We start from the raw sequence: 24,919 nt of genomic DNA, 5'->3' as shown, positions 1-24,919 counted from the left end.
AATCATTAAAAGTAGAAGAAAAAGCTTCAACCCAATTCCCCAAAATAGAGGGTACTCTTTGGATGAGACAGGAGATGGTGGACGTAAGTATATAAGCGTGGGGCTGGCGAGATGGCTCAGTGGGTAAAGGTGCTTGCTGCCAAGCCTGATGACGCGAGTTCAATCCCCAGAACCCACAGGGTGATAGAGAATGGACTCCTACAAGTTATACCCTGGCCCCCACAGAAATGCCGAGTCGTGTGAGCATCAATAAAAGACTGAATAAATTTTATTTTTATAGACTTTTTTCAAAATATCTACATTTCATAAAATAATATAGTCATATCCTGCAGGGCAGTGGTAGTGCATGCTTTTAATCTCAGCACTCAGGTTGCAGAGGCACGTGTAGCTCTGTGAGTTCAAGGCCAGCCTGGTCTACAGAGTGAATTCCAGAACAGCCAAGGATACACAGTGGGATCCTTTTTTGAAAACATATGTATGTATATGCATATATATATTCATATCCTAGTATAAAGTTTTGAATGGCAATAGGGTATAGATATCAACAGAACTATCACAGACTGGGAGAAAAACATATAAACATATAAAAAGATATTTACATAAATATGAAAGGAGAACTTAAAAGCTTAAAGAGATGTTAGAAACAAGGCCAACATTTTTTGTTCACAAATTAGATTACTGAAAAGATAGAGATTTGAGATGTGACTCTGAAAGCCCAACAGAGCTTGAAGTGAAATCCAAATGCTTGTTTCCTAAGGGGCCGTTCGTTGTATGTGATCAAGCGGCAAGGGGATGTACTCCCCCTTGAAATGTATTCCAACCATGGGAAACGTTAGAAAATATTTAAAATTAGCTTTGATAAATCAGTTAAATAAATAGGCCATTGGGACAGAAACTTGTTTAGGAATAAAAAGGAAAATAACTGAAAAGCGTCGCTGTGGACACTTGTTATAGTGCGGATCGGAGAGGCAGAGAACTTTGCCCTGCAGCTGCTCCCTCGATGGAGGCAGAGGGATGAAGTTAAGGTTCATCCGCTGACCTTCCCAGAGATCTCTGAGTGCACCCAACAGGTCGCAAATGCCTTTAAGGAGAGCGGAACAAAGACAGCAGTATCAGAGGACGGGGAGCGCCCTGGCCAGAGCTGACACTAAGAAGACCACACAAGGGCAGCAAGCATGGGAAGCGATAACCAGCCAGGAGATGTGGACTCCGGCGAATGCTTCTGAAAGATGCCTCTTCAGTCCTCTTGGGCCCTGAGCTAAGAATCCACTGGAGTCAGCTTGGAATTCTAACTTGTAGAACTGTGAAATACTACATGTTTAAGCTATTAACTTTGTGGTAATTTGTTATGCAAATCACTAGCCATAAGAGGCAATTCAAACCATTGACAAACTCAAGAAACGATGTCTAGAGATATAGAGGTCAGTTAACTGGAAACTAACACAGAAAACTACTACTACTACTGCTACTAGTCTCTCACCTTCCATTTGGCCTTTCCTCTTTCCTTCCCTTCCTCCCTCTCTTGCCAGTGGATATAAAGAAAGCATTTCTACACACTTGCTGATAGAAACAATCTGGCTCTTTTAGGCACAATCTGTCAACATGAATGAAAAACACTAAGTACATACATCCTTCTGTACATTGAAGCACTCCAGGGAACCTATACATAGACAGAAAGCCATCAAAATCACAAATACACACACAGGAATGTTTATTATAGCATTAATATAGCAAGGCGATTATCCACCAATATAGGGAGAGGGTTAGTAAGTGATTATATGCCAACACCACAGAACAAGGCAGTCATTAAAAGAATGGAAAACTGTGTGGCGTAAAAGGAGTCCCACCTGTTATTGGATAAAAAAGTGAGATGCATAGAATACTTAATTTCGTTTACTTAAAGCATACGGGCTTCCAAAAGATCTTTTCGTTTTACTTATAAAGGGATACACATACACGCTAAGAGATTTAGGGCTGGGCATAGCAGCGCACACCTTTAATCCCAACATCTGGGAAACAGAGGTAGGAGGAAGGAGCTCTGTGAATATGGGATTAGCCTGGTCTACAGTGAGTTCCAGGACAGCCACTGCTACTATTGAGAACCTGTCTTTAAAGAAGCAAATTAAGCAAATAACAAAAAGAAAATTTCTAAGTGATCCATGTATGTATAGATTTTAAAGTGCCCATTATATGCAAGAAGTTATAAGAGGCAAAGAGCAGAGGAACATACAGGCTAAGTCAATGCACGCCCTGCTGCACACACATTTGGATGAACCGTGAGAGCTCTATCAGACAAGCAGGAGTGAAGGAGCATTGCGGAAGAGGGCTAATTTTGAGTGCACATCTTTAAATAAACATCCATTTAATGGTTTCTGTTAATTATATAGTTCATTTGTGCCACATTTAGTCAGAGATCATCAGATGTGACTTTTCTCCAGCACTTACCTGTAACATTCCATGTATTTTTTTTTAAGATTTATTACATCGTGTTCTGCCTGCATATGTGCCTGCACGTCACAGATCAGAGCGCCAGAATCTCATTACAGATAGTTGTAAGCTACTCTGTGGTTGCTGGGAATTGACCTCAGGACCTCTGGAAGAACAGTCAGTGCTCTCAACCTCCGAGCCATCTCTCCAGCTCCATATTCCTTGTATTTTGCTCATCATTTGTGTCTCTGGCAGGAATGGATGGTGTGTCAGGTGAAGATTTTGCCTGGTCACTGTCAGGCTCCCCGGATGGCACACAGCAGACACTCAACTACAGTGGAGTATGGACTGCAGGAATGTCCTTGACAGGGTTAGAGACAACTCCTCTCCCATATACATGGTTCAGCCCAAGATGGACAGGATGAGAAGGAAGGTATAGCCTTGCGTAGTCTGTTGCTACTCAGGAGCTAAGATCCAAATTCTTCCCAAGTCAGGGCACAGACCTCAATCTTAGGGTCACACCCACATACTTAAGTAATCCGAGCACTAGCACATGACTGGCAGGGTATGTGTCTATGCGCATACATGTGGGGCCCACCCAGCTGCTGTTCCTTTTTTCTTTTTTTCTTTTTCTTTTTTTCGGAGCTGGGGACCGAACCCAGGGCCTTGCGCTTGCTAGGAAAGTGCCCTACCACTAAGCTAAATCCCCAACTCCCCAGCTGCTGTTCCTAAGGACCTATCTTAGAACAGTTTCTTACTGAACTAGAGCTTGTCGACTGCAAAATGGCTGCCAGCAAACACCCCTCCACCCGCCCCCCCCACCATCAACCTGTTTCTGCCTCCCCACAACTGCACCCTAACATTTAATATGTGGGTTTGGGGATGGAATTCGGGTCTCCAGGCTTGCAAGGTAAAACACCTTACAGGATTAGCCATTTCTCAGCTACCCCACCTCCCACCATTTTGAAATTATGTGGCCAGAATAAGACTGCGCTTGAGCTGGACAGGCGATTTTGAGTGGGTGACTGAGCTTTCTCGGGGTTTCAATGATTAATACAGATCAGGAATTTTGGAAATAGGTTCTTTACTTATCCAGCCAACGAACACCTGAATCCTTTCTGAATACTAATGTCACTAAGCGAAGTACAGAGTGGGTAAAGAGGGGAAACAAATGTGGTGCATGCCCTAAGGAGCTCAGGAAGGCAGAAGCAAATCTTGTTTTAATGTATCAGCTGATAAATGAGCAGCTCGTGACACACAAGATGTGAGCTGTGGGCAGGAGACCATGACGTCGTACCATACCAAACACTTTCGTACTTACATGCACTGCTGCAGAAAGTTCTGAATGCTTTCTAAAGACGATGCATACATTTCATCACCAATTCCTTGTTAATCTTTGTGCTCTCAAAGTAAACTTTAAGACACACAAAATAAAACATGCAATGTGCTCATCAGAAGAGACAAAGTGTGTATAAACTACACAGAGTGCACAACACTGCTTGGAACCATAATCAAGTCCAAATATAAGACTAAACACCTGCAGTCAGGTGTGTACTCTTAAGTCGCCTCCAGAAATAAAGAGCTCAGGGCTTTGTTTAAAATGCTCACCACTGGAGCGTGGGTGTCTCTTCAACACACACACTTCATTTCCTTGGGCTGTTTAGCCAGTACTGGGATTGCTGGAACTTGGTATTGGCTTTCGTTGTATAATTAATGCACAAGGGTTGTACACCAATCCCACCAATAGTACTGAATTTCATTCACCTTTTCTTTCTCCACATTCTTGCCAGCACAATGGGATTGTATCCAATCACTAAAAAGGCATGAAATCCTGCCATCTGCAACAGCGTGTGCAGGCTGAAGGCCATGCCAGAAGGGCGGGCACATAAAATACGGACACCGCACTATCTCACCTATGCAGAAAAAAATGTTCCCATGCAAGTACCAATGGAAGGTCTCATAGTTGTTATCAGACACTGATGGAGCAGTGAGAAATTCTGGTGTTCGAAAGAGGACTTCAGAAGTATTCACCATATAGAATTAAGTTTAAGGCGATTTCTCTGAGTTTATGTAATTGCCCTGAGTTTATGTAATTGATAACTATTGGATGTATACATCAATCAAAACATCACATTGTGCTTCATGAATATGCACGAGTGAAAACTGGAAAAGATCAAGCTTGGAAGGGTTAAGAGGACATGCGGCTCTTGCACAGGACCCAGGTTTGATTCCCAGCACCCACATGGCAGCTCACGACTGCCTGTAACTCTAGTCCCGGGGATCTAATGCCCTCTTCTGTCCTCCATGGGTGCCAGGCCTGCTCAACATGCCCCGGTATCCCTACTGGCAGAACACTCATGCACAAAAATCTAAAAAGAACGACAGGAAAAGGAATGAAAGGTGACTTGACGTTTGCGTTAGATCCAAGCCGGACTCCTGAGATGCACCAGGAAACTGAGCAGGTGGTTTTACTGAAGAACATCTTCCCCTTAAATAAATTCAGATTAAATGCTGCTGCCGTTGACTCTGCGTTCTTTGTGAGCAGCAACTGGCTGAACCTAACTCTGAAGTGTTAGCCCCTCGAGAGGACACTGCCAATCAGAGTACTCCTGAGTACTACACATGGTGTAGGCTTCACATTCACTTTAATATATACCTGGCGGTCCTTTATTTATTTATTTATTTATTTATTTATTTATTTATTTATTTATTGGTTCTTTTTTTCGGAGCTGGGGACTGAACCCAGGGCCTTACGCGTCCTAGGCAAGCGCTCTACCACTGAGCTAAATCCCCAACCCTACCGGTGGTCCTTTATTAACCTGAAGGTTTTAGAACACTTGGTGTGATTTTTAAAAAAATAACTAAATCGAGCCAATGTAAGACAAAATCTTTAATTTTTTGAATAGAGAGATCATCTTTTAGCCATTTAAGAAGGACTGGAAGGCACAATGCCCAGGTGACAGGCCTGGCAGTTTTTCTTTCTAGGTGTGGCATTTTCTTCCTGTTATCATCCAAGTTACTCTGCAAACAAACTGCTGTTGAAATTGCTTTAGCTCTAACTCATGTTTGTTTACACACGAGAAAACCCGCTTGGTCACACTCACACAGGGAGGAGGAAGATAACAATGGGTTAGCATCCCACACACTGCCTGCAAGGCTGCCTTTCTCTAACTCCTCACACAAGTTTGCTTCCTGGGAACTTTCTCACTTGGGGATGGTGGGGCTTTCTAACATGATCCTTATTTGATGATGCTGTTATGAAAATGTCAGACAGCCTATTTGCTTACTATTTGATCTGAGACTGGGAACCTGGAACACGGACGCTGTGGCCCACAGAGAGCGCTGAGCACTGTGTAGCAGACATCTTGCTGGGAGCTCCTTCTATCTGTGAGCTAATTAGCTTCCTGGAGAGGAGAAGGTAGAGTGAGCATCTGGACCCCTCTCTATGGAAGCTGCTGAGTGACTAAAGCCAAGTGAGGAAAAGCCAACTGCCTGTGAAACAGGAAGGAAGCAGCCTTCCCTAGGAGGACACTGCAGACTGTTCTCACCAACATCACCAGATCTTCATTCAGGTCGAACTGCAGCTACCGTGACCTTCCATTCATCTAGAATCAATGTAAGATACCAGCAGCCTTATGACTCTGTGGGCTTCTAAGTTGTCCGCTTTTAGTGGAGTTGTGTTACGGCTTTGAAGTCTTAAAGATACAGTTCAGTGACAGTGCTGGACTAGTACCCATGAAACGCTGGTTTGGGTTTAAAGCCTAGCACTGAAAACTATATAAAAAATACCACCTTTATCATCACCCCCCCCCCCCAAAAAAAAGCTGTCCCAGAAAAGTGAGGATTGAAAAATTTCAGAGCCTCGTGCAGTGTTGCTTTACCAAACTGAATGCCCTAGCACATGGGAACTGCGAAGTTGCCCCACGATTATGGCACGGCATTAAAGATGCCAGACTCCCCGGGGGAAGGTTGACATCATTATGCAGGTGAAGGCAGACAAAATGACGCCTGTCATTGGAGGAGAAGGAAGGAAGGTAGGAACAGAGGTTTTAGAAGGGAGGGAGAAGCAGGAGAGGAAGTCAGAGGGAGGAGCTGGGAGAACAAGGCAGCAGATGTTAAGATTCTTCTCTGTGCACAGATACAGGTTGTTATGACTGTTTTTAAGGGATGGGTGTGTACAGGGTTTTGTGCTATCTCGATGGGCAAATTATATCTTATCAATTGGATCAGAGGTTATTCTGTGATGTGCTCTTTCATGTGGTGACTTGAGTTCAAGAGAGGGTATGTACAGTGGTGGGACCCACCAAGAAATTGGGATGCGTATGCCTGGCATGGTGACAACCCCGCCAAGGGAACCATGAGTGAACGGCCCACGGGCTTCCTGGGTCAGAAGAGCCCGGGAGAGAAAGTGCAGAGTGTATGCAGTACTTGTGGGAAATGGTGGCTTGGGTTTTGTTTGTTTGTTTTTTTCCTTTTTACCACAATACCCAGGTGTTTCTGAAAATACCTTAAGTTCAGGACAAGGCTTTTTTTTTTTTTTTTTTTTTTTTTTTTTTTTTTTTTGAGAAACCCCACTATAGGTCATACTATTACTCTGACCCTAGACTGACTCCAGGGTGTTCAGCAATTCCCCCAAAACTCTTGAGCTCATTCTCTTGACCTCCCAAGGTAGATTATTCCAAAATGATCCCAGCAAATGTCTTGGCTCATCATGTTCCTATTTAAAAAGACAGATGGGAATTTCTCCAGTGCTGAATTGATATGTACACACCAGAGATATATTTCTCATCACCATGCCAATATATAACAAAACAGACTCGATGGTGCTGGAAGAGGCCACTATTAGATTCTATTGCATTGTGAATCTGGATTGTAAGGAAGACATCTCAAGTCCTGGACAGGCAAAGCCCTTAAAAGGGATGTTGACTTGTGGGTCAGAGGACATAAATGATTCTTGGTTGTAAGCAGCCCAACCAAGGGGTAAGAACATTAAATTTACATGTGTCTACAATTAAAACAATTATCTGAACACCTGAAAACATGAGATACTAAGTAAGCACAGATGTCACGTGTCCTGGAACATAGGACTGAACTAATCTCATGAGGTATTTTAATTTCACTGGCTTTCCCAAGGTCCAAAGTGCTCAGTCATGAGCTATCCCACCCTTCGGTGTGCACCCCAGGACGCTGTTACCTTGCACGTGTATCTATGGAGCATCGAGTCTGTCTGCTCTTCCGTTTCTCTGCATCCTTCTATAAGCCCTCTAACAAAAGCGTCAGGTATTAATGTATTTTAACTGATTCACTGCAAAGTTATGGCTACATTCCAAAGTTCACACAGTCCAATTCACGACACACCTATGAGCACATTGACTATGTTTGTACACTTTATTTAAAAACAAATAATACACTTAGAGCCACCAAAACTGGATATCAGTTAGCTTATCCACACCCTGGATTTACAAAGACACTGCTTGCACCACACGAATCCGCATTTGGATTTACATTAATTGATATTGTAACTAAAGTTGAAGATACCTGAATATCAAACGATCTGGCTCAGGGCTCACCAGTTGGGGTTTGGGCTGGAGGGAACGGGTTATTTAGGAATCTGAACTGATGACACCCTGAGATCCGCTCCAGTAAACTGATACTGAGAAGACATAAGGTAAGTGGTAGGTTTTAGTATTACAAAGAAGTGGTTCTTCCTAAAACAGGCATTTGATCATATAGCCGGGGTGGGAATGGGGGACACTCCTCAATCGGGAATAAAAAAGAAAAAAAGTGTGAAGAGGGCTCTACTTGTTTTCTCACAAGGGCCAACACCAGCCAAACACTGAAGAGAAAGCAGGGGAGTGGACATGGCAGACCGAAGACCTCCTAATGCTGCGTTCCTAATCTCCGCAGCTCGCCACAGCCAGCTCGAAGCTCAGTCTGAGACCCTCAGAAAGACCTAACGCACAACGGGTAAATCACGCTACACTAACAAGGCACTCACTGGTTCACAGCCTGGTAAACACCCAGGCAGACATTAAAGTTAGTCTAAATCAACATGAACTCTCTAATTTGCACCAGAGGGATGATGAGCATGTGGTCCCAGTTAAATGACACCTAAACCTTGACTAGCCAAGATCCAGAAAAATCCAGAAAAAAAAAAATCTTCAGCACTGCTTCAGGAACATCGTTAGAATAAAGGGTGGGTCTAAAGCTCTCCTTTGGTCTGACGTAATCCTCTCAACATTAAACTCATAGCAATAAAACTGATGTAAAGGTTCTGTTAAACACTTGGTCAATGTGGGGTCCCTTCCATGGACACAGAGACCTAACTACAGGCCTGATGTGGACACTGATTCACATTGTTTACCTGCTAAACAGATATACTCATCCTCTGGCCTTCCACTGAAATGGACTTTAAGAAATAATGTATTTCACACACACATTCTCTCTCTCCCCCCATCTCACACTCTCCCCACCACCCCCCCCCCCCTCTCTCTCACACACACACACACACACACACACACACACACACACACACACTTCATCTGATACTACTTTTGTGCAACCAGAATCCCAGTGTCAAACATTCTAAGTACTGAAATATAAACAAAGAAGTAGCAGGCTTAGAGAGGCATTTTCTAAGTCAGTAAGGTGAATAATTATATACCTAAGAGCGTTGAAATGCCTTTCAAGAATAAAGTAAGCCAAATAAAACTAGACTTCCCTTTCCAGGTACACTTCTTGTTGTATTGAGACAAGGGTTCGTGTAGTCCAGGCTGGCCTTGTGTAGCCCAGGCTGGCCTTGAGCTCCTTATACAGCTGAGGATGATCTTGAACTTGTGATTCTCTTGCCTTCACCTTTCAATTGGTTGGATTACATAAGAGTGTCTATGGCTGGAGTTTCAGGTAAATTCACTAACGATCTGATTCTTGGTTAAAAATATTTCACAAGGGGCTGGGGATTTAGCTCAGTGGTAGAGCGCTTGCCTAGGAAGCGCAAGGCCCTGGGTTCGGTCCCCAGCTCCGAAAAAAAGAACCAAAAAAAATATATATATATTTCACAGACATAACAACCGGGAACCAACTCCCTCCGAAAAAGTACACTGATAGTATTTTAAAGCCGTCCTTAGGAAAACAAAACAAAGGAAACAAGCGACAGACCTAAACTAGCCCGAATGTTACAAGCTGCTCTGTGGCGTGCAGCTGAGATGACACAGCCCGAGAAAAGCACCGACAGATGATTAAGCTGCATCGACTATTATCTGTAATGCAGACCGCTGTTCTACTTAGGATGGCAGCAATGACCATGAGGTAGATATGAGAGGCCGTTTCAGGTCTTCACGACTACTGTTAGGTGGAGTTGAGTTAGTTCAAGTGTTTCATCTAAGAGCGAGATTTACTAGACCAATCCTCATCATCTAACAACTTTATGCCATACTCTTGTGAACAGGGGAAACACACGAAGCACTAGAAAGTCAAGGTTTACAAAATTACAGTATCAGCGAGAAGCCCATAATTCCAGGGAACCAATAATTTGTTATCTGAGATTGATTTTTAAAAAAAGGAGCTATTTATTCTTTAGTGAATTTTCTAGGAGTTCACATTCAAAACTCTTGGAAAGCACAGAAAGTGCTCGAAGGAGTACGGCAACTATATGGAGATGACCCCTCAAGTCCTAGAAGTTGAACAGATATATTAAACGACACTGACAATCACAAATCAGGATCTTCACAGATTGGTGCGTCCGTGCGCGCGTGCGCACACACACGCGCATACACACACACACACACACACACACACACACACACACACACCATCTCTCACACGCTCTCTTCCCCCTCCCACCCCCTGACACAGATTCAATCTTCACCCTCACTGTAAGGCTGCATTTGTAGGATTTTTTAAAGGCACCTCTCACTTTCTAGCTATTGCCTTCTCGATGACACATTTTGTCAAAAAGCTTGAATGTTCAGTTATATGGAAATAGTTCAGTTCTGAGAATGGAATTTTTTCAATTCACATTTGAATAGCCAGGTTTTCTTACATTCAGATTTTAATAAACTAGAATGACAGTCTTTAAAACAAGCATGCTAGCCTATAATGAATATAGTATATACAGTATTTAAACACTTGGAACTATATATTACACTGTAAAAGCAAACAGCACAACAGTCGCCAGACTCATCAACTTGTGAGCATACTACCTCCGAAAGTGAAGACGCAAACAGTACAATGCACCCATGGTTTAGATAGATATATATAGTCTATATATTATATATATCCCTATAATATATATAATATATATTTATAAAATATACATACATTTTAGACATCTTTCAAATAAAGAATCATTATCTCCAAAAGAAATTTATAGCAAGAATACTGAAGGAATGAAGTCAGATAAACAAATAATTTCTCACCAAGTTCATTATCAGTGGTACAGTTCAATCCCCCTCTCAGTTACAACTAAATGGTTACAAAAGCTAAATATTTTGCATAACTAATTATCTGTTTAATGGCAAAAATTGATAACTTTGTTCAATACAAAAATACTGAAGGTCATCCATCACCTACGTGTCTATGGTTTGAGTAGCGAATGAGCTCTGAGTCACAGCTGCACCTGGAGAAGCACTGGAAGCCCCGAGTCACATCCACAGCACAAGAGAGCGAGGCAGGGCCCTAGCCTACCTGCTGACTTCCAAGTCTCCATTCCAGAGCAGCTCGCCCGAGACGTTACAATCTGGTAAGTATTCATCAAAGTATTTCAAGGATTTTGAATCTTGAAATTGCTCGTCTTGTGACTTTTCAATAGGATGGGGAAAGTCAAACACGTGTCCATGCTACCATCCAGTTGGAAGACCGCTTTGGCTCATTTCTAGGATGACAGCGAACAGGGCGGGTTTGGAGGACTCTCTCTATGTGCAGTCTTCAGTGGCACAAAGCACACTTCCTAAAGCCTTACAGCAGTTCTGCCAGTTCATCACACTTTGCCTATCTTAGGACAATTTCCCACCCAGTAACAGGAGAACTTCAATCTCACGAGGCAGAGCGAACAGGGCAGATTCTCCTGGGTTCTGGAGCGCTGGGGACGAGAGTAAGACACACCGAAGACTGGAAAGTAACTGAAGCAGTTTCTGTGGTCAGCCATCATAACTATGCCAATTCTGACTGGAATCTTCTAATATTCTACACATGTTAACAAATCCTTCTGTTCATTTCACAAAGAATGGAAGAATTTACCCGTCACAACGTAAAACTCTATCTGCATGAGGATTTGCCTGGTAGTTAGGTGTAACTCAATTCACCTGCATATACCAATCCATCTCTTAAGTCTGCTTGTTAACCAAAGCACAAGGATAAACAGCAGTTGTGTTAACTACTACAGCTGTCTATACAATAATCAGGGAACTTCAACAGGAGTCTTACAATGTAGTAGTAAAAGTCTGCCTGCACTGGGGAATTCTAAAGACAGATGAGCAGAAAACTTTAAGAAGTCAATTATTAACCATATCACCATGAGAATCCACTTCAAAGAACAGATCACCAGAAAAGCCATGGCTATGGCAATGGAATTATTTTAATGGCTCATAATATTTATGGGTATAGTATTTTTAAGACAGAGAGCCCATGGTGTACACGTTTTGATAAAAAGGATGGAGATTAATTTGAATGTATTATTTATAGTGGTCTCTGTCATTTAGGACAGAGGTAGAGAGGGTGTGAAGGGTATGAGGCTGCCTTTGGTTGAGTCAGCAGGATTCTGAGACTTCCACAAGCTGACCATTTTAGGACATGGTTTTCTCTGGATACAGTATTGATCAACTGTTCATTAAAATGTGTGTTCCAATTAAACAATGCAGAGAGGGGAGGAGAAAGAACCTTGAAGACATCACAGGTACTAACATCTCCATCTAGATCTCCACAGAGTTCTTTTTCGAGACACTACTGAGGACATGCTGGGGTGCACTGCTTTACCAAGTGCAGTTGCAAAAGCAGCTGCCTGAGGTGACCACGTGCTTTGGACTACATGACACAGTCATTATAAACTGTCTATGGTAAGCATCAGACAACATGAAGGTGAGGGGCAGGTTAGAAACAGTGAAGATCGGTTGAACCAGTTGTATGGGTGCTGGGAAACGGATGCTAATAAAGTTTTCTCCTTTGGCAGAGAGTCACTAGGAAGTAAATTTATCAATTGAAATGATCACTCTAGTACATTAATGAGGTGAAGTTTTAGACAAATTGTAGAAATATGCCCTGTTTGCCCTTAAAAATAAACAGGATCTCAAACCTGGATGAGTTAAACACCTTTAGTAAAAGCAGACTCCATTCACCATTCCTGACTGCGAGTGCCTCACAGCTAAACTTTAGAATGTTCCATATCTACTTTCAAAATTGTAATACAATATAGAAATTTGCTTGCAAATTAAGTATTTGTTTAGCATTTCTGAATATCATATAATTAACATATTATTGCATCTCTTCCTCCTAACAGGTGGAAGGAACACTCTTCCCTGTGCTTCATGAGAACGGCTGAGAGGACAGCAGCGGGAGGACCTCATGTGAACACTGACACACACTGTCTCCTTCTACACAGTGGGGTTAGTAGAGCACACACAGCCGCAGAGCTGACTACCTAGTGTGGTAGCAGATGTCTCGGGGTGGAAGGATAGTTAAGTTTCCATTCTACTCATTCCCGGCATTCACCTCTAATTATCCATTACAGCATGCCCTGCTTACTCAAAAGGGAGAACGAACGCTCGGGCCCGCCTAGCGAGTGAGAACAACCTCAGAAATAAAAGTGCCTCTTTGGGGGGATCTGAAAGTTTCGGGCTCACAGGTTCAGCTGAGCTTGCAGCAACCTGAACAAACCTTAATTTTAGAAAACTGTATAGGAACTGCAAAACTGTACTTTAACAGAGGTCTCTGTGCTCCCTCAGCCAAACAAAAGGGCAGGGCGAGCTGGCTCCCGCCCTGGTCTTCCGTTTCCTGTGTGCGGTTGACTTGTAAGAGCTGCAGGGTGAAGCTGAAGTACCCCATCATACAAAGACCTTAGCCAGGGCGTCGGCTCCAGCGCTGGCTATATAGCATTTAGAAGGGTGGAATGCTACATCATGGATCGACTCTTCAAACTTTTTCCGATGAGCTGTGAACTCCTGGATACACGTCTTACTTTCTAAATTCCACAAGCGTATTGAACAGTCATGACCTAATGCAAAAGAAAGGAGGGTGGAAGGAACAGTCACCTCAGCATGAAAATGGTAAGGACAGATATAACCCCCAGCCGGTGCACTTACTGCCAGACATCAGGTACAGGCCGTTGGGATCAACCGCCAAACTTGTAACGGCTTCCAGGTGGGCCACCATCGAGTGGATCAGTTTGCCTTTGGAAAGAGAAATCGTCACTCTTTACTGGTGACTTTCTTTAGTAAATCACAGGCCGATTTCCACACTACCCTGGTGTCCCCAGTCTTCCCTGTCTGTGCACTTCTTGGATCAACCTCCTGTACAGTTCAAACAGCAGACATCTCCCTGTCTTGCCTTTGGTCATGTTAATAACACGAAATAAAAACAGGTTAAATTTCAGATGAGACTCTGTCTCTTAAGCCACAACAAATTCAGCCTGTTTTACACGTTCACTAATCACGAGTTAGACATTTCTAATCTTCTTGTGCACCCTTTAGTTACAAACTACATGAGTATGTTAGGACAGAAAGTTCAAACTTGAAGGGACAAAAAAAGAGAAAGACAGAAATAACACAAAAAAGAATGTGAAAATTAAATTTCTAGCAACTCATGCAACGAGCAAAGAGACGTGGCTGCACACACAGGCTCTTCCCACGTGAGCTCTTTGTGCACTTCCGTAGATGCTGAAATGCAGTCCACTGAAATCTGGGAAAGCCCCGTGCCCCAGCTCAATCAGAATTCAAATTCTAGTGTAAGACAGAAAAGATCAGCCCATGGAAAAACACACAGAACAAATGACTGGAGGGTTTTCATATACAACGCTCAATCAAGCTATTTAATACTGAACAAAAGAACACAGCTGTGGATGAGAGAATAATTTAAAGTAAATGCAATCACCAGCCTCTGCCTCCACGTCTGTTAACACTCACTCCCCGTGGACTGTTACAGACCATTTCTGATGGCGCTTAGGTTTGTGGCTTTAGAATATGCTCTCTGCTTACCATTAAACAAACTGAAAAACACTTCATACTGTATGACATAGTCTGAGGAGACAGGAATGGGATGAAGGAAACGGCCTGAGGAGTGTTCAGTGACCACTCGGTGACGGTTAGCGCACTCAGGGGGTGCTTAGTTCCTGGTCGCTCTTGTGGGTGTTGTTTCAGCACGGCTCGCCCTCAGTGAGGTCTCACCTGTGTTGTTATCGTAGAACTTGATGTGCCTGTCCTCGTGAGCAGTGATGCTGATCGGGAGGGTGGGGTGACTGATGACTCTGTTTATTTGGCAGGAAGAACTGGCCGCTAAAAAGAAGAAAATGAAAATCAATACAAATTAGTCAAAGCAATTTTTTTCATACAAAGGCAGAAAAAACAATAAACAATTCAACTTTAGTCTGGCTGTGGGCAATTACCCTCCAAATGTGTGTGCAGCTTGAGTGTTGTAATATGAGTCACCTGACTAAGTCACACTCCACGGCACAGGTAACGAAGTCAGGAGCTCCTTCCCACCCTGCTACACACTGATAACACCTTACACTTGGACTAGAGACACTGATGACCTCAACTCTCCACGCCTGCTACCTCAATAAGGTTCTAATAGGTGGGCATGGTGGCGCAGAGGCAGGAGGAGCTCTGTGAGTTCAAGAGCAGCCTGACTCATCTACACAGAGAGTTCCGGGCCAGTCAGCGATTCAAAGTGGGACCCTGTCTCAAAACGAAACACAGCAACCAAGAAAGTTCTATCATCACTTGGACACAAGTAATCTTGTTAAACCTCAGTTCCTTCTACACACAGAGCCCTACTCATAGAGTTGTGATCAAAATATAGATACCATCGTTCCTTGTCCCTTCTTTGCAACATACTAGAAAGAAATCCATCATCTTTCAACCCATCAGATTTTGAATTTTTATGCAGCATACTGACAATTGTTGCTGTGTACTTTTTAAGAGTTTCCAAAGAGACTAATTACTATACCCTCTTTTTCATTTCCATATTCAACAGAAAATGTCACCTGGCCGTGTGGAGCAAGTTCTTCATGTGAGGTTTTCTCTGTTGTTTGGTTTGGTTGCTTACATTGTGTTGACATTGAAACAATAGCAACTGTTTTAAAATAAAGTGTCCTCAGGCTTGGGTGCTACCACGCTCTAGAATTCAAGCATTCCTTATGGTAACTACAGAAGTTATACTTTTGATTAAGTTTAAAAATGAATACGGAGACTTTGAAAAACTGGTATACATACTTGAATCGACATTGGATTCTAACGTGAGAATTCGCTGCTGTGTTTCCATGTTGAAGATGCTTGTATATCCCTTGCTGAACGATGCTACCATATGGCTCGGGTCACTGCTCACCAGATCCACAGAAGCAGGGATTCCCAGTTCTAAGTGTCAGAAATAGTCAAAGAGAATGACAACTTAAAGGTCTACTTCACAAAGTGCTCAACATGCAGCAAAACAAACCCAAGAATGACCTATTTAATAAAACTTAATGTTAAAAGTTATTTTATACCTTTCAGTGGAGAGTATCTCTTTCTGACTGATAGCCTTAGTCTAGTCTATGTCATTACTCTGACCTGTTCAATGCTTTCTCCCCATTACTGTTCTAATGCACACATGGGAGACAAACTCATTTATAAAGAAAATATAACCACACAGACTATAAGTTTTATAGCTTCCATTTCCATTTCAGACAGGCACAGAACAACACATTGGGAACTCTGTATTTTACAAACCCATCTTGAAGAAAACAACAAGAAATCCACCTTGGGCTGAGGTGCAGGTCAGGAGAACCACACTTGCCTAGCACAGAGTTAAGTCTTCAAGGACTAACTGCAAGTCATGACAGCTCAAGAAAAAAGGTATTCTGTGGCTGGGAGTGTAAGACAGTGCTAGAATATTTGTCTAGCATGCAAATCACCACACAAATATAAGACGGTATTGTCAAGGACTAAGCCTGGAACTCATTTATACAAAAAACAGAGTGATAAAGCCAGTATGGTAACATATGCCTTAAATCGAAGCACTTGGAAAGTTGAGGCCCAAAGATAATGAACCTGAGGTCAGCCTGGACTGCACAGTAAATTCAAGGTGGCCCCGGGCTACACAGCAAGGCACTGCCACAAGAAAACAAATAAATAAAATAAACATAAAAATAAAGGAATGTTTCATTTGGTTCAACACCTAACTACAGCAAGATAATAACTCAAAAGTGACTCTGTGCAGAAGATCTAGAAGTAGACAACGGCAAACAGCAGCGAACAGCACTGGGCCAACTGGGCTGTCACGGAGCCCAACACTAAAACATAGGTGAGACACCACCACATGCGCACAGAAGGCTAGCGTGAAGCTAACACAGAGGTGAGTGAGGGTGCAGAGCCAATGACCTCACACATGCTGCACTCCAGGCTGCCAAGCACCATGAGCACTTGAGAAAACATTAGTTAAGAAACTCCTACCACAAACCTTGCAATTCTACATGGTCCCTGTTCCCCACAGTGAAAAGTTATGGATATTCATAATAAATCATCCCTAAAAGACCCAGACTGGTACAATCTACCCAGGGAAGAGATGGTTCAGCTCCAGAGTGGGCCAGCTACAGGACTGCTGTTCACCACAGGCATCAGGACAATCTTTTCAGTATCTTCACTGACAGTAAGTTATATTTCAATATTAACATTTTAAACCTCACTTTCTCATCAAATGGTATGTTCTTAAGAAATATATATCCATTGAAATTTCAAACAAAAATACTGTTGCTGCTTAAAAAATTCGAACAGAACCTTAGAAATTTATACAATCAAGAGTTCATAGAATCATTCATTTGTTTGCTTTTTTAGAGTAGGAGTTCAAGATCTGGAAAGTTTCATTTTGAAGGAGGGTACCTTGGTTATCATTAAATACAGTCAGCGCTGGAGCAACCTCAGTGGTGGTCCATAGACGAAGAGTGCCGTCTGCTGAACAGGACAACAAGCGCTGGTGGGCCGCGCTGTAGGCCAGCCCCCACACCGCATCCGTGTGGCCCAACAGAGGGCCTCTTAGAACCGAAGGATCTGTGTACAAGAAAGAGCAAGACCAGGAAGAAAACTGTAAAGGCATTTAGGTTCCGATGTAAAACAGAAAACAGAGCACCAGGAAACAGTGTAATATAATCTTCCTACTTCACCTTCTTCTTCTGAAATGCTGTCAAAATTCCATTTTTGGAAGTATACAAATATAGAGTTTGAAGATTCTAAATTAGAATTAGAAGCACAGCATTGCTTGGAATGAAAGCTCTGGTTTAATGACTCTGATACAAATGTAAGAAGAGAAGTCTGTTTGCTGATTTTATGTTCACTTCTCTTTGGTAGTAAAATTAAAATAGTTTTAATGACAAACATGACATGTTAAAATCTGTTATTAAAACTAAAACAAGATATTAAACAAGTTATTAAAACTTCTAAAGAGTTTTGCAAGAGAGTTTATGGTGCTATCTGGAGACAGTATCACATGGACTCATGGCATAACAGCTCTGCTCTTCAAACCAAAGGGCCCATCCAACCCATGCATCCCCGATCTGCACGGGTGTACTGAGGGTAGAGGAAGGAAAGACAGAGCTCAGCTTGGCCCAGAATGCATTAAATACACTAGGCAAGTCTAAATTCATAGCAATTCTCCTGCTTCTCCCCGTCAAGTTCAAGATTTCAGGCCTACACCTCCAAACCTAGTCAAAAGGTCATTCTTTAACCTTTAAAATCCTTCATAACAGGGGCTGGGGATTTAGCTCAGTGGTAGAGCGCTTACCTAGGAAGCGCAAGGCCCTGGGTTCGGTCCCCAGCTCCGAAAAAAAGAACCAAAAAAAAAAAAAAAATCCTTCATAATAAATATTTTTGGAGGTGTGGACTTTAAAACTAATTAGCTTCCTTCATTTTCCTCTAACAATTGACCAAGAGAATAATGCCAGTATTCATTTACCTTCAGCATCGTTTGCCCAAAACCGTAATGAACTATGATTACAGACGAGTTACAGTTTTTCCAGTACTTGGCAGATATCTAGCATGAAGAAAGCAAGCGCCAATCAAACCGGTACTTCTGTGCAATAAGACTGCGGAGGTAAAGTCTTTCCTCAAGAACAGCATGGTTTTAGCATGTTTTTACTTTTAGCATTCTGTACCTAGCTGACTCCTGCATTTACAGGTGTCCTTTTGAATGAAATAAAGACATGCTTCTCCTCACTAATTTTAAACTTTACAATTTTAGCCTTAATAGAGACTTTGCTTTGGGACTCCAGTGAGCCACGTACCATAAGAATCGTAGGGGTCGACGTTGGGATTGGTGGTGCTCCAGCTCTGGATGAGGCCATCAGTGCCGCCGCTGTAGCACTGCTCACCATTGCTACTCATGACCACACACAGCACCGGACCTCTGCAACACCAAACAAACCACGTGTGGTACCTGCTCTCGCCAACATTAATGCTACAGTACAGCCTACACTTACAATGCTTAATGACTCAAGTGCCTTTCCACTCTCCAGTTTGCAACAATGAATACAAACACTCTTGAACATTATTCGTTTTCCTTTCTTTGCAACCCCGGAGGTTAGTAAATTTTAGCTTTGAGGTTAAAGTCACAGAGTAGGACTAGTACTGTCCTTAAGCTAAGAATGCTTTTGATTCTTTTAAACGTAAAGTTATAGCACACACAACAAAACTAAGAATGTTACAAGAATTAAGGCCCTTAGTTCAATCCCCACCAAAACCCAAACCAAACCAAAAAGCCAAAAGAGGACAAAAAAAGTTCAACAGACAGCATACGGCCTGCTACACCTGAAAAAATACTTACTTTCCTACTCTTTATATAAAAAGATATCAATTTGTATGACACATCAAGTGAAGACAATGCCCCTTATACATAAGTAGAAGCAAGAACATACGTGGTTACTATAGAAAAACTCTTGGTTAAAAATATAAGTGGCATAAAGAGGACACCTAGGCCTCATGCCCAATGGGCAAAGCCTTCTACTTTCAAGCTATGTTCCCAGACTTCGTGTCATTTCTATGTAGGCTATGCTAAGGGAAGAAAAAAAATGTGATGAGAACTCCTTTCAAAAATTACTTTTCTTTTTAAGTGTGTGCATCTGCATGCGTGCGTGCGTGCATGCGTGTATGTGGGATCTCTGCATGGATGCCCAGAGGCCTGAAAAGCACTGTCAGATCACCAGAAGCTGGAGTCACAAGCTGTTGCGGATCCTTCGCCTGGACTCTGGGAACCAAACTCCAGTTTTCTGAGAAGCAGTAAGCACCCTTAACCGCTGAAGCATCTTCTCAGGCCCAATGCTAGCATTTCTAATACACCTAAACGCCTTGACTTCACTTTACAATGTGCACGCATACCAGGATCCATACTGGTATTTATCTTATCTGCCAGGTTCTTTGACATTTACAAAAAAAGCCCAACACTAACAGAAAAAATATATTAAATTACATAAGTGAAAGAACGTATGATATTCCAATTACAACTGTGCCATAAAGATGTTGACTTAAGAAAAAGCCAAGCTAAAAGCACAACCCACATACTTACTTGTGAGCCCTGAAGGTGTAGATAGGCTCCACATCTAAAGAAGTACTCCTAAACGGGAAACAGAAGACGAGGCTGAGTGCTCCGCAGCTGAGAGAAGGGCATGACTGACTACGTCATATATGTAAGTAAGATCCCAGCCTCAGGATACAGAGGCTCACCTAATGCCAACTACACCTCAGTGGCACCACGGAACTAGCACCTTAGTACAGCACCTTGGAGCACAGCCTTCTCACTGTCACAACTCGCCCACTAGTGGGAGGAGCACCACTCCCACGAGAGACCATGGGCTGTTAGGTCATTTCAGTTCCAGTTACATCATTAACTAACTAACTCAGGGAAGTCTTTATTACTTCACAACTTCAGATTATACTACATTTAAAGTAAAGCAGAAAGTCTAGACAGTACCAGCTAGTCGATGATGAAAAATGAGAATCTGAATATAAAAATAGTCAAAGCCAGAACTACGCACATGGCAAATGGTACTTTTACCGTCTGTGTTTTCATGAAGGTTAATACGTCTATACTTGATTCTGTACACACTGCCCAAGTCAATGATCCAATGCTCATTCATTACTGAGAACTGGACTCGGGGTGTTTAAATAACTTAACAACCAAGGATTCGTCACAGACACTGGTTATAGGCAAGAACTCACTACTTCCTACATCGCTGCAGGGATTTGTAGGTATGCCTTACTTATCTCCCCTCAGTCACTCAGAAGCTTAAAGGTAACCAGGTTACTGTTCTTTGTATGTGCAGATACCTTTGCTAATTTGTTTTCTTCTTTTCCTAAACAGGCATTTCCATTTAGCTTTGGGTGACTGGGTGGGCGGCAGCCAGAGCTCGCATGCTGTGAGCTGAGACTCAGAAAGGCGAAGGCACAGCCCATGAAGGAGTGAGCCCTCTGTGACCCGATCGGCATTCTGCTCAGGCTGCATCCATCCTCTTCCTGCATGACTCACAGCACTGATGCTAATGGTGTCTTTAAAGTGGGCAGATTTCTTCTACATGTAGTTCAACTTCTGTGATGTCCTGTGTCACAGTGTATTGTATATGTCTCTGTGTCACAGCCAAAGAGGATCCCTGCTGGCAGATGCTGGTTCTGGATGATGGATGGACCAACGGAGGGTGAGCTCCAGAAGGACCTAGCCAAGTAGATCTGGTCTAGCTTAGGGGCTAATGAAGCACTTTAAAGGAAATCATGCCTGTTGTCACTCAGACAGCACCAAGCCAAGGACGAACACCTAAGGATACACAGCAATGTCCTTTGGGTCAGACAAACTGGTTAGTGTGGAAAACTTGTTGTCAACATAGAAAAGTACCAAAGTACTTCTTCATTTTGTAAATCCGAACTTGGAAAATGATGGGCCAGACTGAGGTCAAAGGTTTGATAACTCTAAGTGTTCCTACTTATGTCTCTTTATGTAACTGTGATCTTCATTACAGACAAGAGGCCGCACCAATAAGACAGCCACGAGAAGCACTTATGCGTAAGGACTGCAATCAGCAGTTCCAAACCCTTGGGAAACATCAGGTAAAAACAACCCCTTTCCTAAATGTCAGACCTAACATTAGACTGTCTGAGGGATTTACCTATATTTGGGAAAAGTAACAATTATTTTTAAAATGTATCTTTTCCTGTTGATAAACAATTTAACTAAAATCTTAGAAAAACAAGTGCAGGTAGAATGTTCTCACTTTTTAGCTGGGGCTGTTTTCTGCAGATTCCACATTTTCAGCGTGTGGTCCTCTGACGCGGTTATTAACACAGGCTCGATGGGGTGGAAAGCAAGGGCTCGGATGCCATCAAAGTGACTCCTTAATGTAAACTTAGGGTTCCACGTCTTCCTCAAGGCGTCTTTGTTATTCGCTATCTATTAAGAAACAAAAGATCAGGCTGAGATCGCTGATTTGCTATTATACTACTACATGGTGCAATCCTCAAAATAATAAATATACTTTTAAAGAAAACAGCCAAGCCAATTAGCAAAACTAGCAACGTGTGGCAGCAGTTTTCATGGGAGAAATACAAAACGATCAAAGACAGTTAACATAATTCAGTCTAAAATGCAGTAAATAATAATCCCCAACAGTTCCTACTGTTGCTAGCCTGGATCCTGAACGTCCTCCAGCGCCCAGATGCTGAAGGCTTGGTCAGCAGCCTGTGGCCTTCCTGGAGCGGAGAGGCTTTAGCAGATGGAGCCTAGACAAGACAGTAGGAGACAGCAGAACCCTCCACCTCCTCCTCTGCTCCCCTAACACCATAAAGCAAGTAGCTTCTTCTGACAGTCTCACCACACTTCCAAACAGACATGGACTGAGACTCAAATAACATGCACTTACTGAAAATTATTATGTCACAGTGCCCGAGAGACTGAATAATTAGAACTAACTCAATTCAAACTGTAAGAGAGAAAGTAACTGGGGTAGGATTTTTCTCTTTATGCCTGTGTCCTAGCTAGTTTTATGTCAACTATGTCAATGACTAGAGTCGTTTTGGAAGAGGAAACCTCAGTAAAGAAACGCTCCCACCAGCCTGGCCTGTGGGCAAGTGTCAGGCATTTTCTTGATTGATGACTGATGTGAGAGAGCCCAGCTCACTGTGGGCAGTGCCATTCCAGGCTGGTGGTGCCGTGTGCTTAAAGAAAGCAGGTGAGCAGGCCAGTGTTCGTCCACAGCCAACGATGGGCTGCGATGTGCGACTGTAGGTCGCCCAAGCCCCTTCAGGTTGTATATTCCATCTCAGCAATGCAGCCCCAAACTAAAACAGCTCGTTAATCCAACGATGGTCACAGTTTTTGAGACTTAATACTTTCTTCACCAAGACGGAAACAAGATTTATAAACTGGACATGGAAAATGTAACAGTGGCTGAGAATGGCGTCACACACCTGCAACTCCAGCACCCAGAGCTGAGGAGGAAGACTTAGAATCCAGGGTCATCACTGAGCTGCAGACCTGCTGCATTTCCTCTTTTCACACGCACTCAAGTGTGGACACTAGATGCCAAGTGAAGCCAGGGTGGTCAAACACTGGGACAGAGCCTGGTCTTCTCCAAGCCAAGTCTTCAAGAGAGAACCCAGGCACTGGCAAAATCCTGACTGAAGCAATATAAGACCCCAGCCAGGTCTACACCCAGACTCTGGGTGCAGAGAGATCAGAAGATGATGCTTTTAAAACTCTTAATGAGATTTTTTTCATAGTATATTCTGACTACGGTTCCCCTTTACCATTTCTTCCAGGGCCTCCCCACTTTCCCCTCCTATCTGAATCCCCATCCTTCCCTCTCTGTTTCTCATGAGAAAACAGACATCTGAAGAATAACAACATAGAACAAAAACAACTGAAATGGGACAAAAAGGGAAAAAGAACCAAAGAAAAATTACAAGAAACATGTATGGACACAAGAGACATACATGATCACACACAGAAATACCACAAAGCTGGAAACCATAATATATAGTCAAAGAACCTACGAGGTCAAAAAAAAAAAAAAATCTGACAAAGATATATAAGACAAAGAACCTCCAAAAATGCCAGAGTTCATTTTGTATTTTTAAAAATGATTAGATTAGCAACAGATTACTGGCATATTTAATAAAACAAAGAACTACCTTTGGAAATAAGGTAAAGATACAATATCAATTTTTCCTGAGAAGGAAAAAAGTGAGCTTGCATTAGGAGTCCAGTTCCATTAGCCACTGGGTAAAGTCTTCATGGTTTGGTGGGAAGACAGAGGTAGGCAGTGGGAAATCTGCCTGTAGCCATTATGGCCTAGGTCATCTGGAGGACGGCTGTGTGAGGGTAAGGAGACAAGAAGTGAGCATGCAGCAGTGAACGGGCAGCGCAGGGAGCGCACACTAGACAGGGTACTCAAGGGGCAGGACAGGGGCCATGAGGAAGAAAGACATTGGCTCATCACAGGTGCCTGCCTCAAACAATGCACATTTTAGAGTGACCGCAGATGAAGGCAGTCTCTAACTTTAATCGCCAGGTTATTTAGAAAATGTTAGCTTATTTTTATACCCATCTTTGCAAAGTTTGAGATTCAAAGATTCATACTTGTGAAAATTTTACCTCTGCCATCTTCTTCTATAAACTCAACTATTAAATTTTCAAACAAATTAAATGGTGTAAAAACAAAATTGCTACTTACATCATAAGCTAATGAGTCTGCTTCATTGGCCACTGTAAGGCCTGCTAATTCTCCAAGCCCCAGCTCGCTTTCAAGGGCTTCATCTGCTCCCATGATAAATGACTTCCCTGAAGAAGGCGGGAACGTCAATGCTTCCACTGAAGGAGACAAAGTCCAAGTTACACAGCTAAACAGTTCAGAGCTAGTCTCGCTGCCTGCATTACACTTCTGCGGAGTGAACGTGTGCATGTCAACTTGGTCTACTTGGGGTTTGTTTGTTTGTTGAGCCTAGGCTGGTCCAGAACAAGGGTAATCCTCTTGCCCTGGCCTCCTAAGTGCTGGAATTATAGGCTTCAGAGATTATATCTCTCTTATATTACTGTTAAGAAATTTTGTAAACAGTGAAATTCCATGAGCAAAAAAAAAAATCTTAGACTACCTTTTCATATATCATCCTGTCAACAGCATCATCTAACTAGAAAAGTAAAAGAGATACTGATTTAGTAATCTACTGTCCTTTCCTTAATCATTATACAGAAAATAGTAAGTCTAAAAGTAAGTTTTCTCTTGAGGATGGAGAGATGGCTGAGTGGTTAAGAGCACTAACTGCTCTTCCAGAGGTCC

General features: G+C 42.6%; 1 protein-coding gene across 2 annotated transcripts in view; it reads right to left on the bottom strand.

Moving 5' to 3' along the window:
- Positions 1 to 7,801: 7,801 nt before the first annotated feature.
- The window catches only part of Strn (striatin), an 87,028-nt gene continuing 69,910 nt past the window's right edge, over positions 7,802 to 24,919 (bottom strand). Inside the window, exons 11-19 of one of the 2 annotated variants that reach the window (XM_087552355.1) lie at positions 24,317 to 24,453; positions 21,860 to 22,035; positions 20,164 to 20,211; positions 18,887 to 19,008; positions 17,490 to 17,657; positions 15,849 to 15,989; positions 14,802 to 14,909; positions 13,722 to 13,808; positions 7,802 to 13,633 (exon numbers count right to left, since the gene is read on the bottom strand). In XM_087552355.1, the coding sequence (XP_087408481.1) occupies positions 13,464 to 13,633; positions 13,722 to 13,808; positions 14,802 to 14,909; positions 15,849 to 15,989; positions 17,490 to 17,657; positions 18,887 to 19,008; positions 20,164 to 20,211; positions 21,860 to 22,035; positions 24,317 to 24,453 (1,157 nt within the window). In that variant the 3' untranslated portion in view covers positions 7,802 to 13,463. The remainder of the gene's footprint in view (positions 13,634 to 13,721; positions 13,809 to 14,801; positions 14,910 to 15,848; positions 15,990 to 17,489; positions 17,658 to 18,886; positions 19,009 to 20,163; positions 20,212 to 21,859; positions 22,036 to 24,316; positions 24,454 to 24,919) is intronic. The other variant, NM_019148.3, reaches the window with a different exon arrangement.

The sequence above is a fragment of the Rattus norvegicus genome, chromosome 6 (assembly GCF_021556685.1).
Source record: "Rattus norvegicus strain SHRSP/BbbUtx chromosome 6, alternate assembly SHRSP_T2T, whole genome shotgun sequence".
In the NCBI taxonomy this organism is placed as follows: Eukaryota; Metazoa; Chordata; class Mammalia; order Rodentia; family Muridae; genus Rattus; species Rattus norvegicus.
The sequence above is the reverse complement of the archived record's forward strand: the minus strand, read 5'-3'. Positions and strand labels throughout refer to the sequence as shown.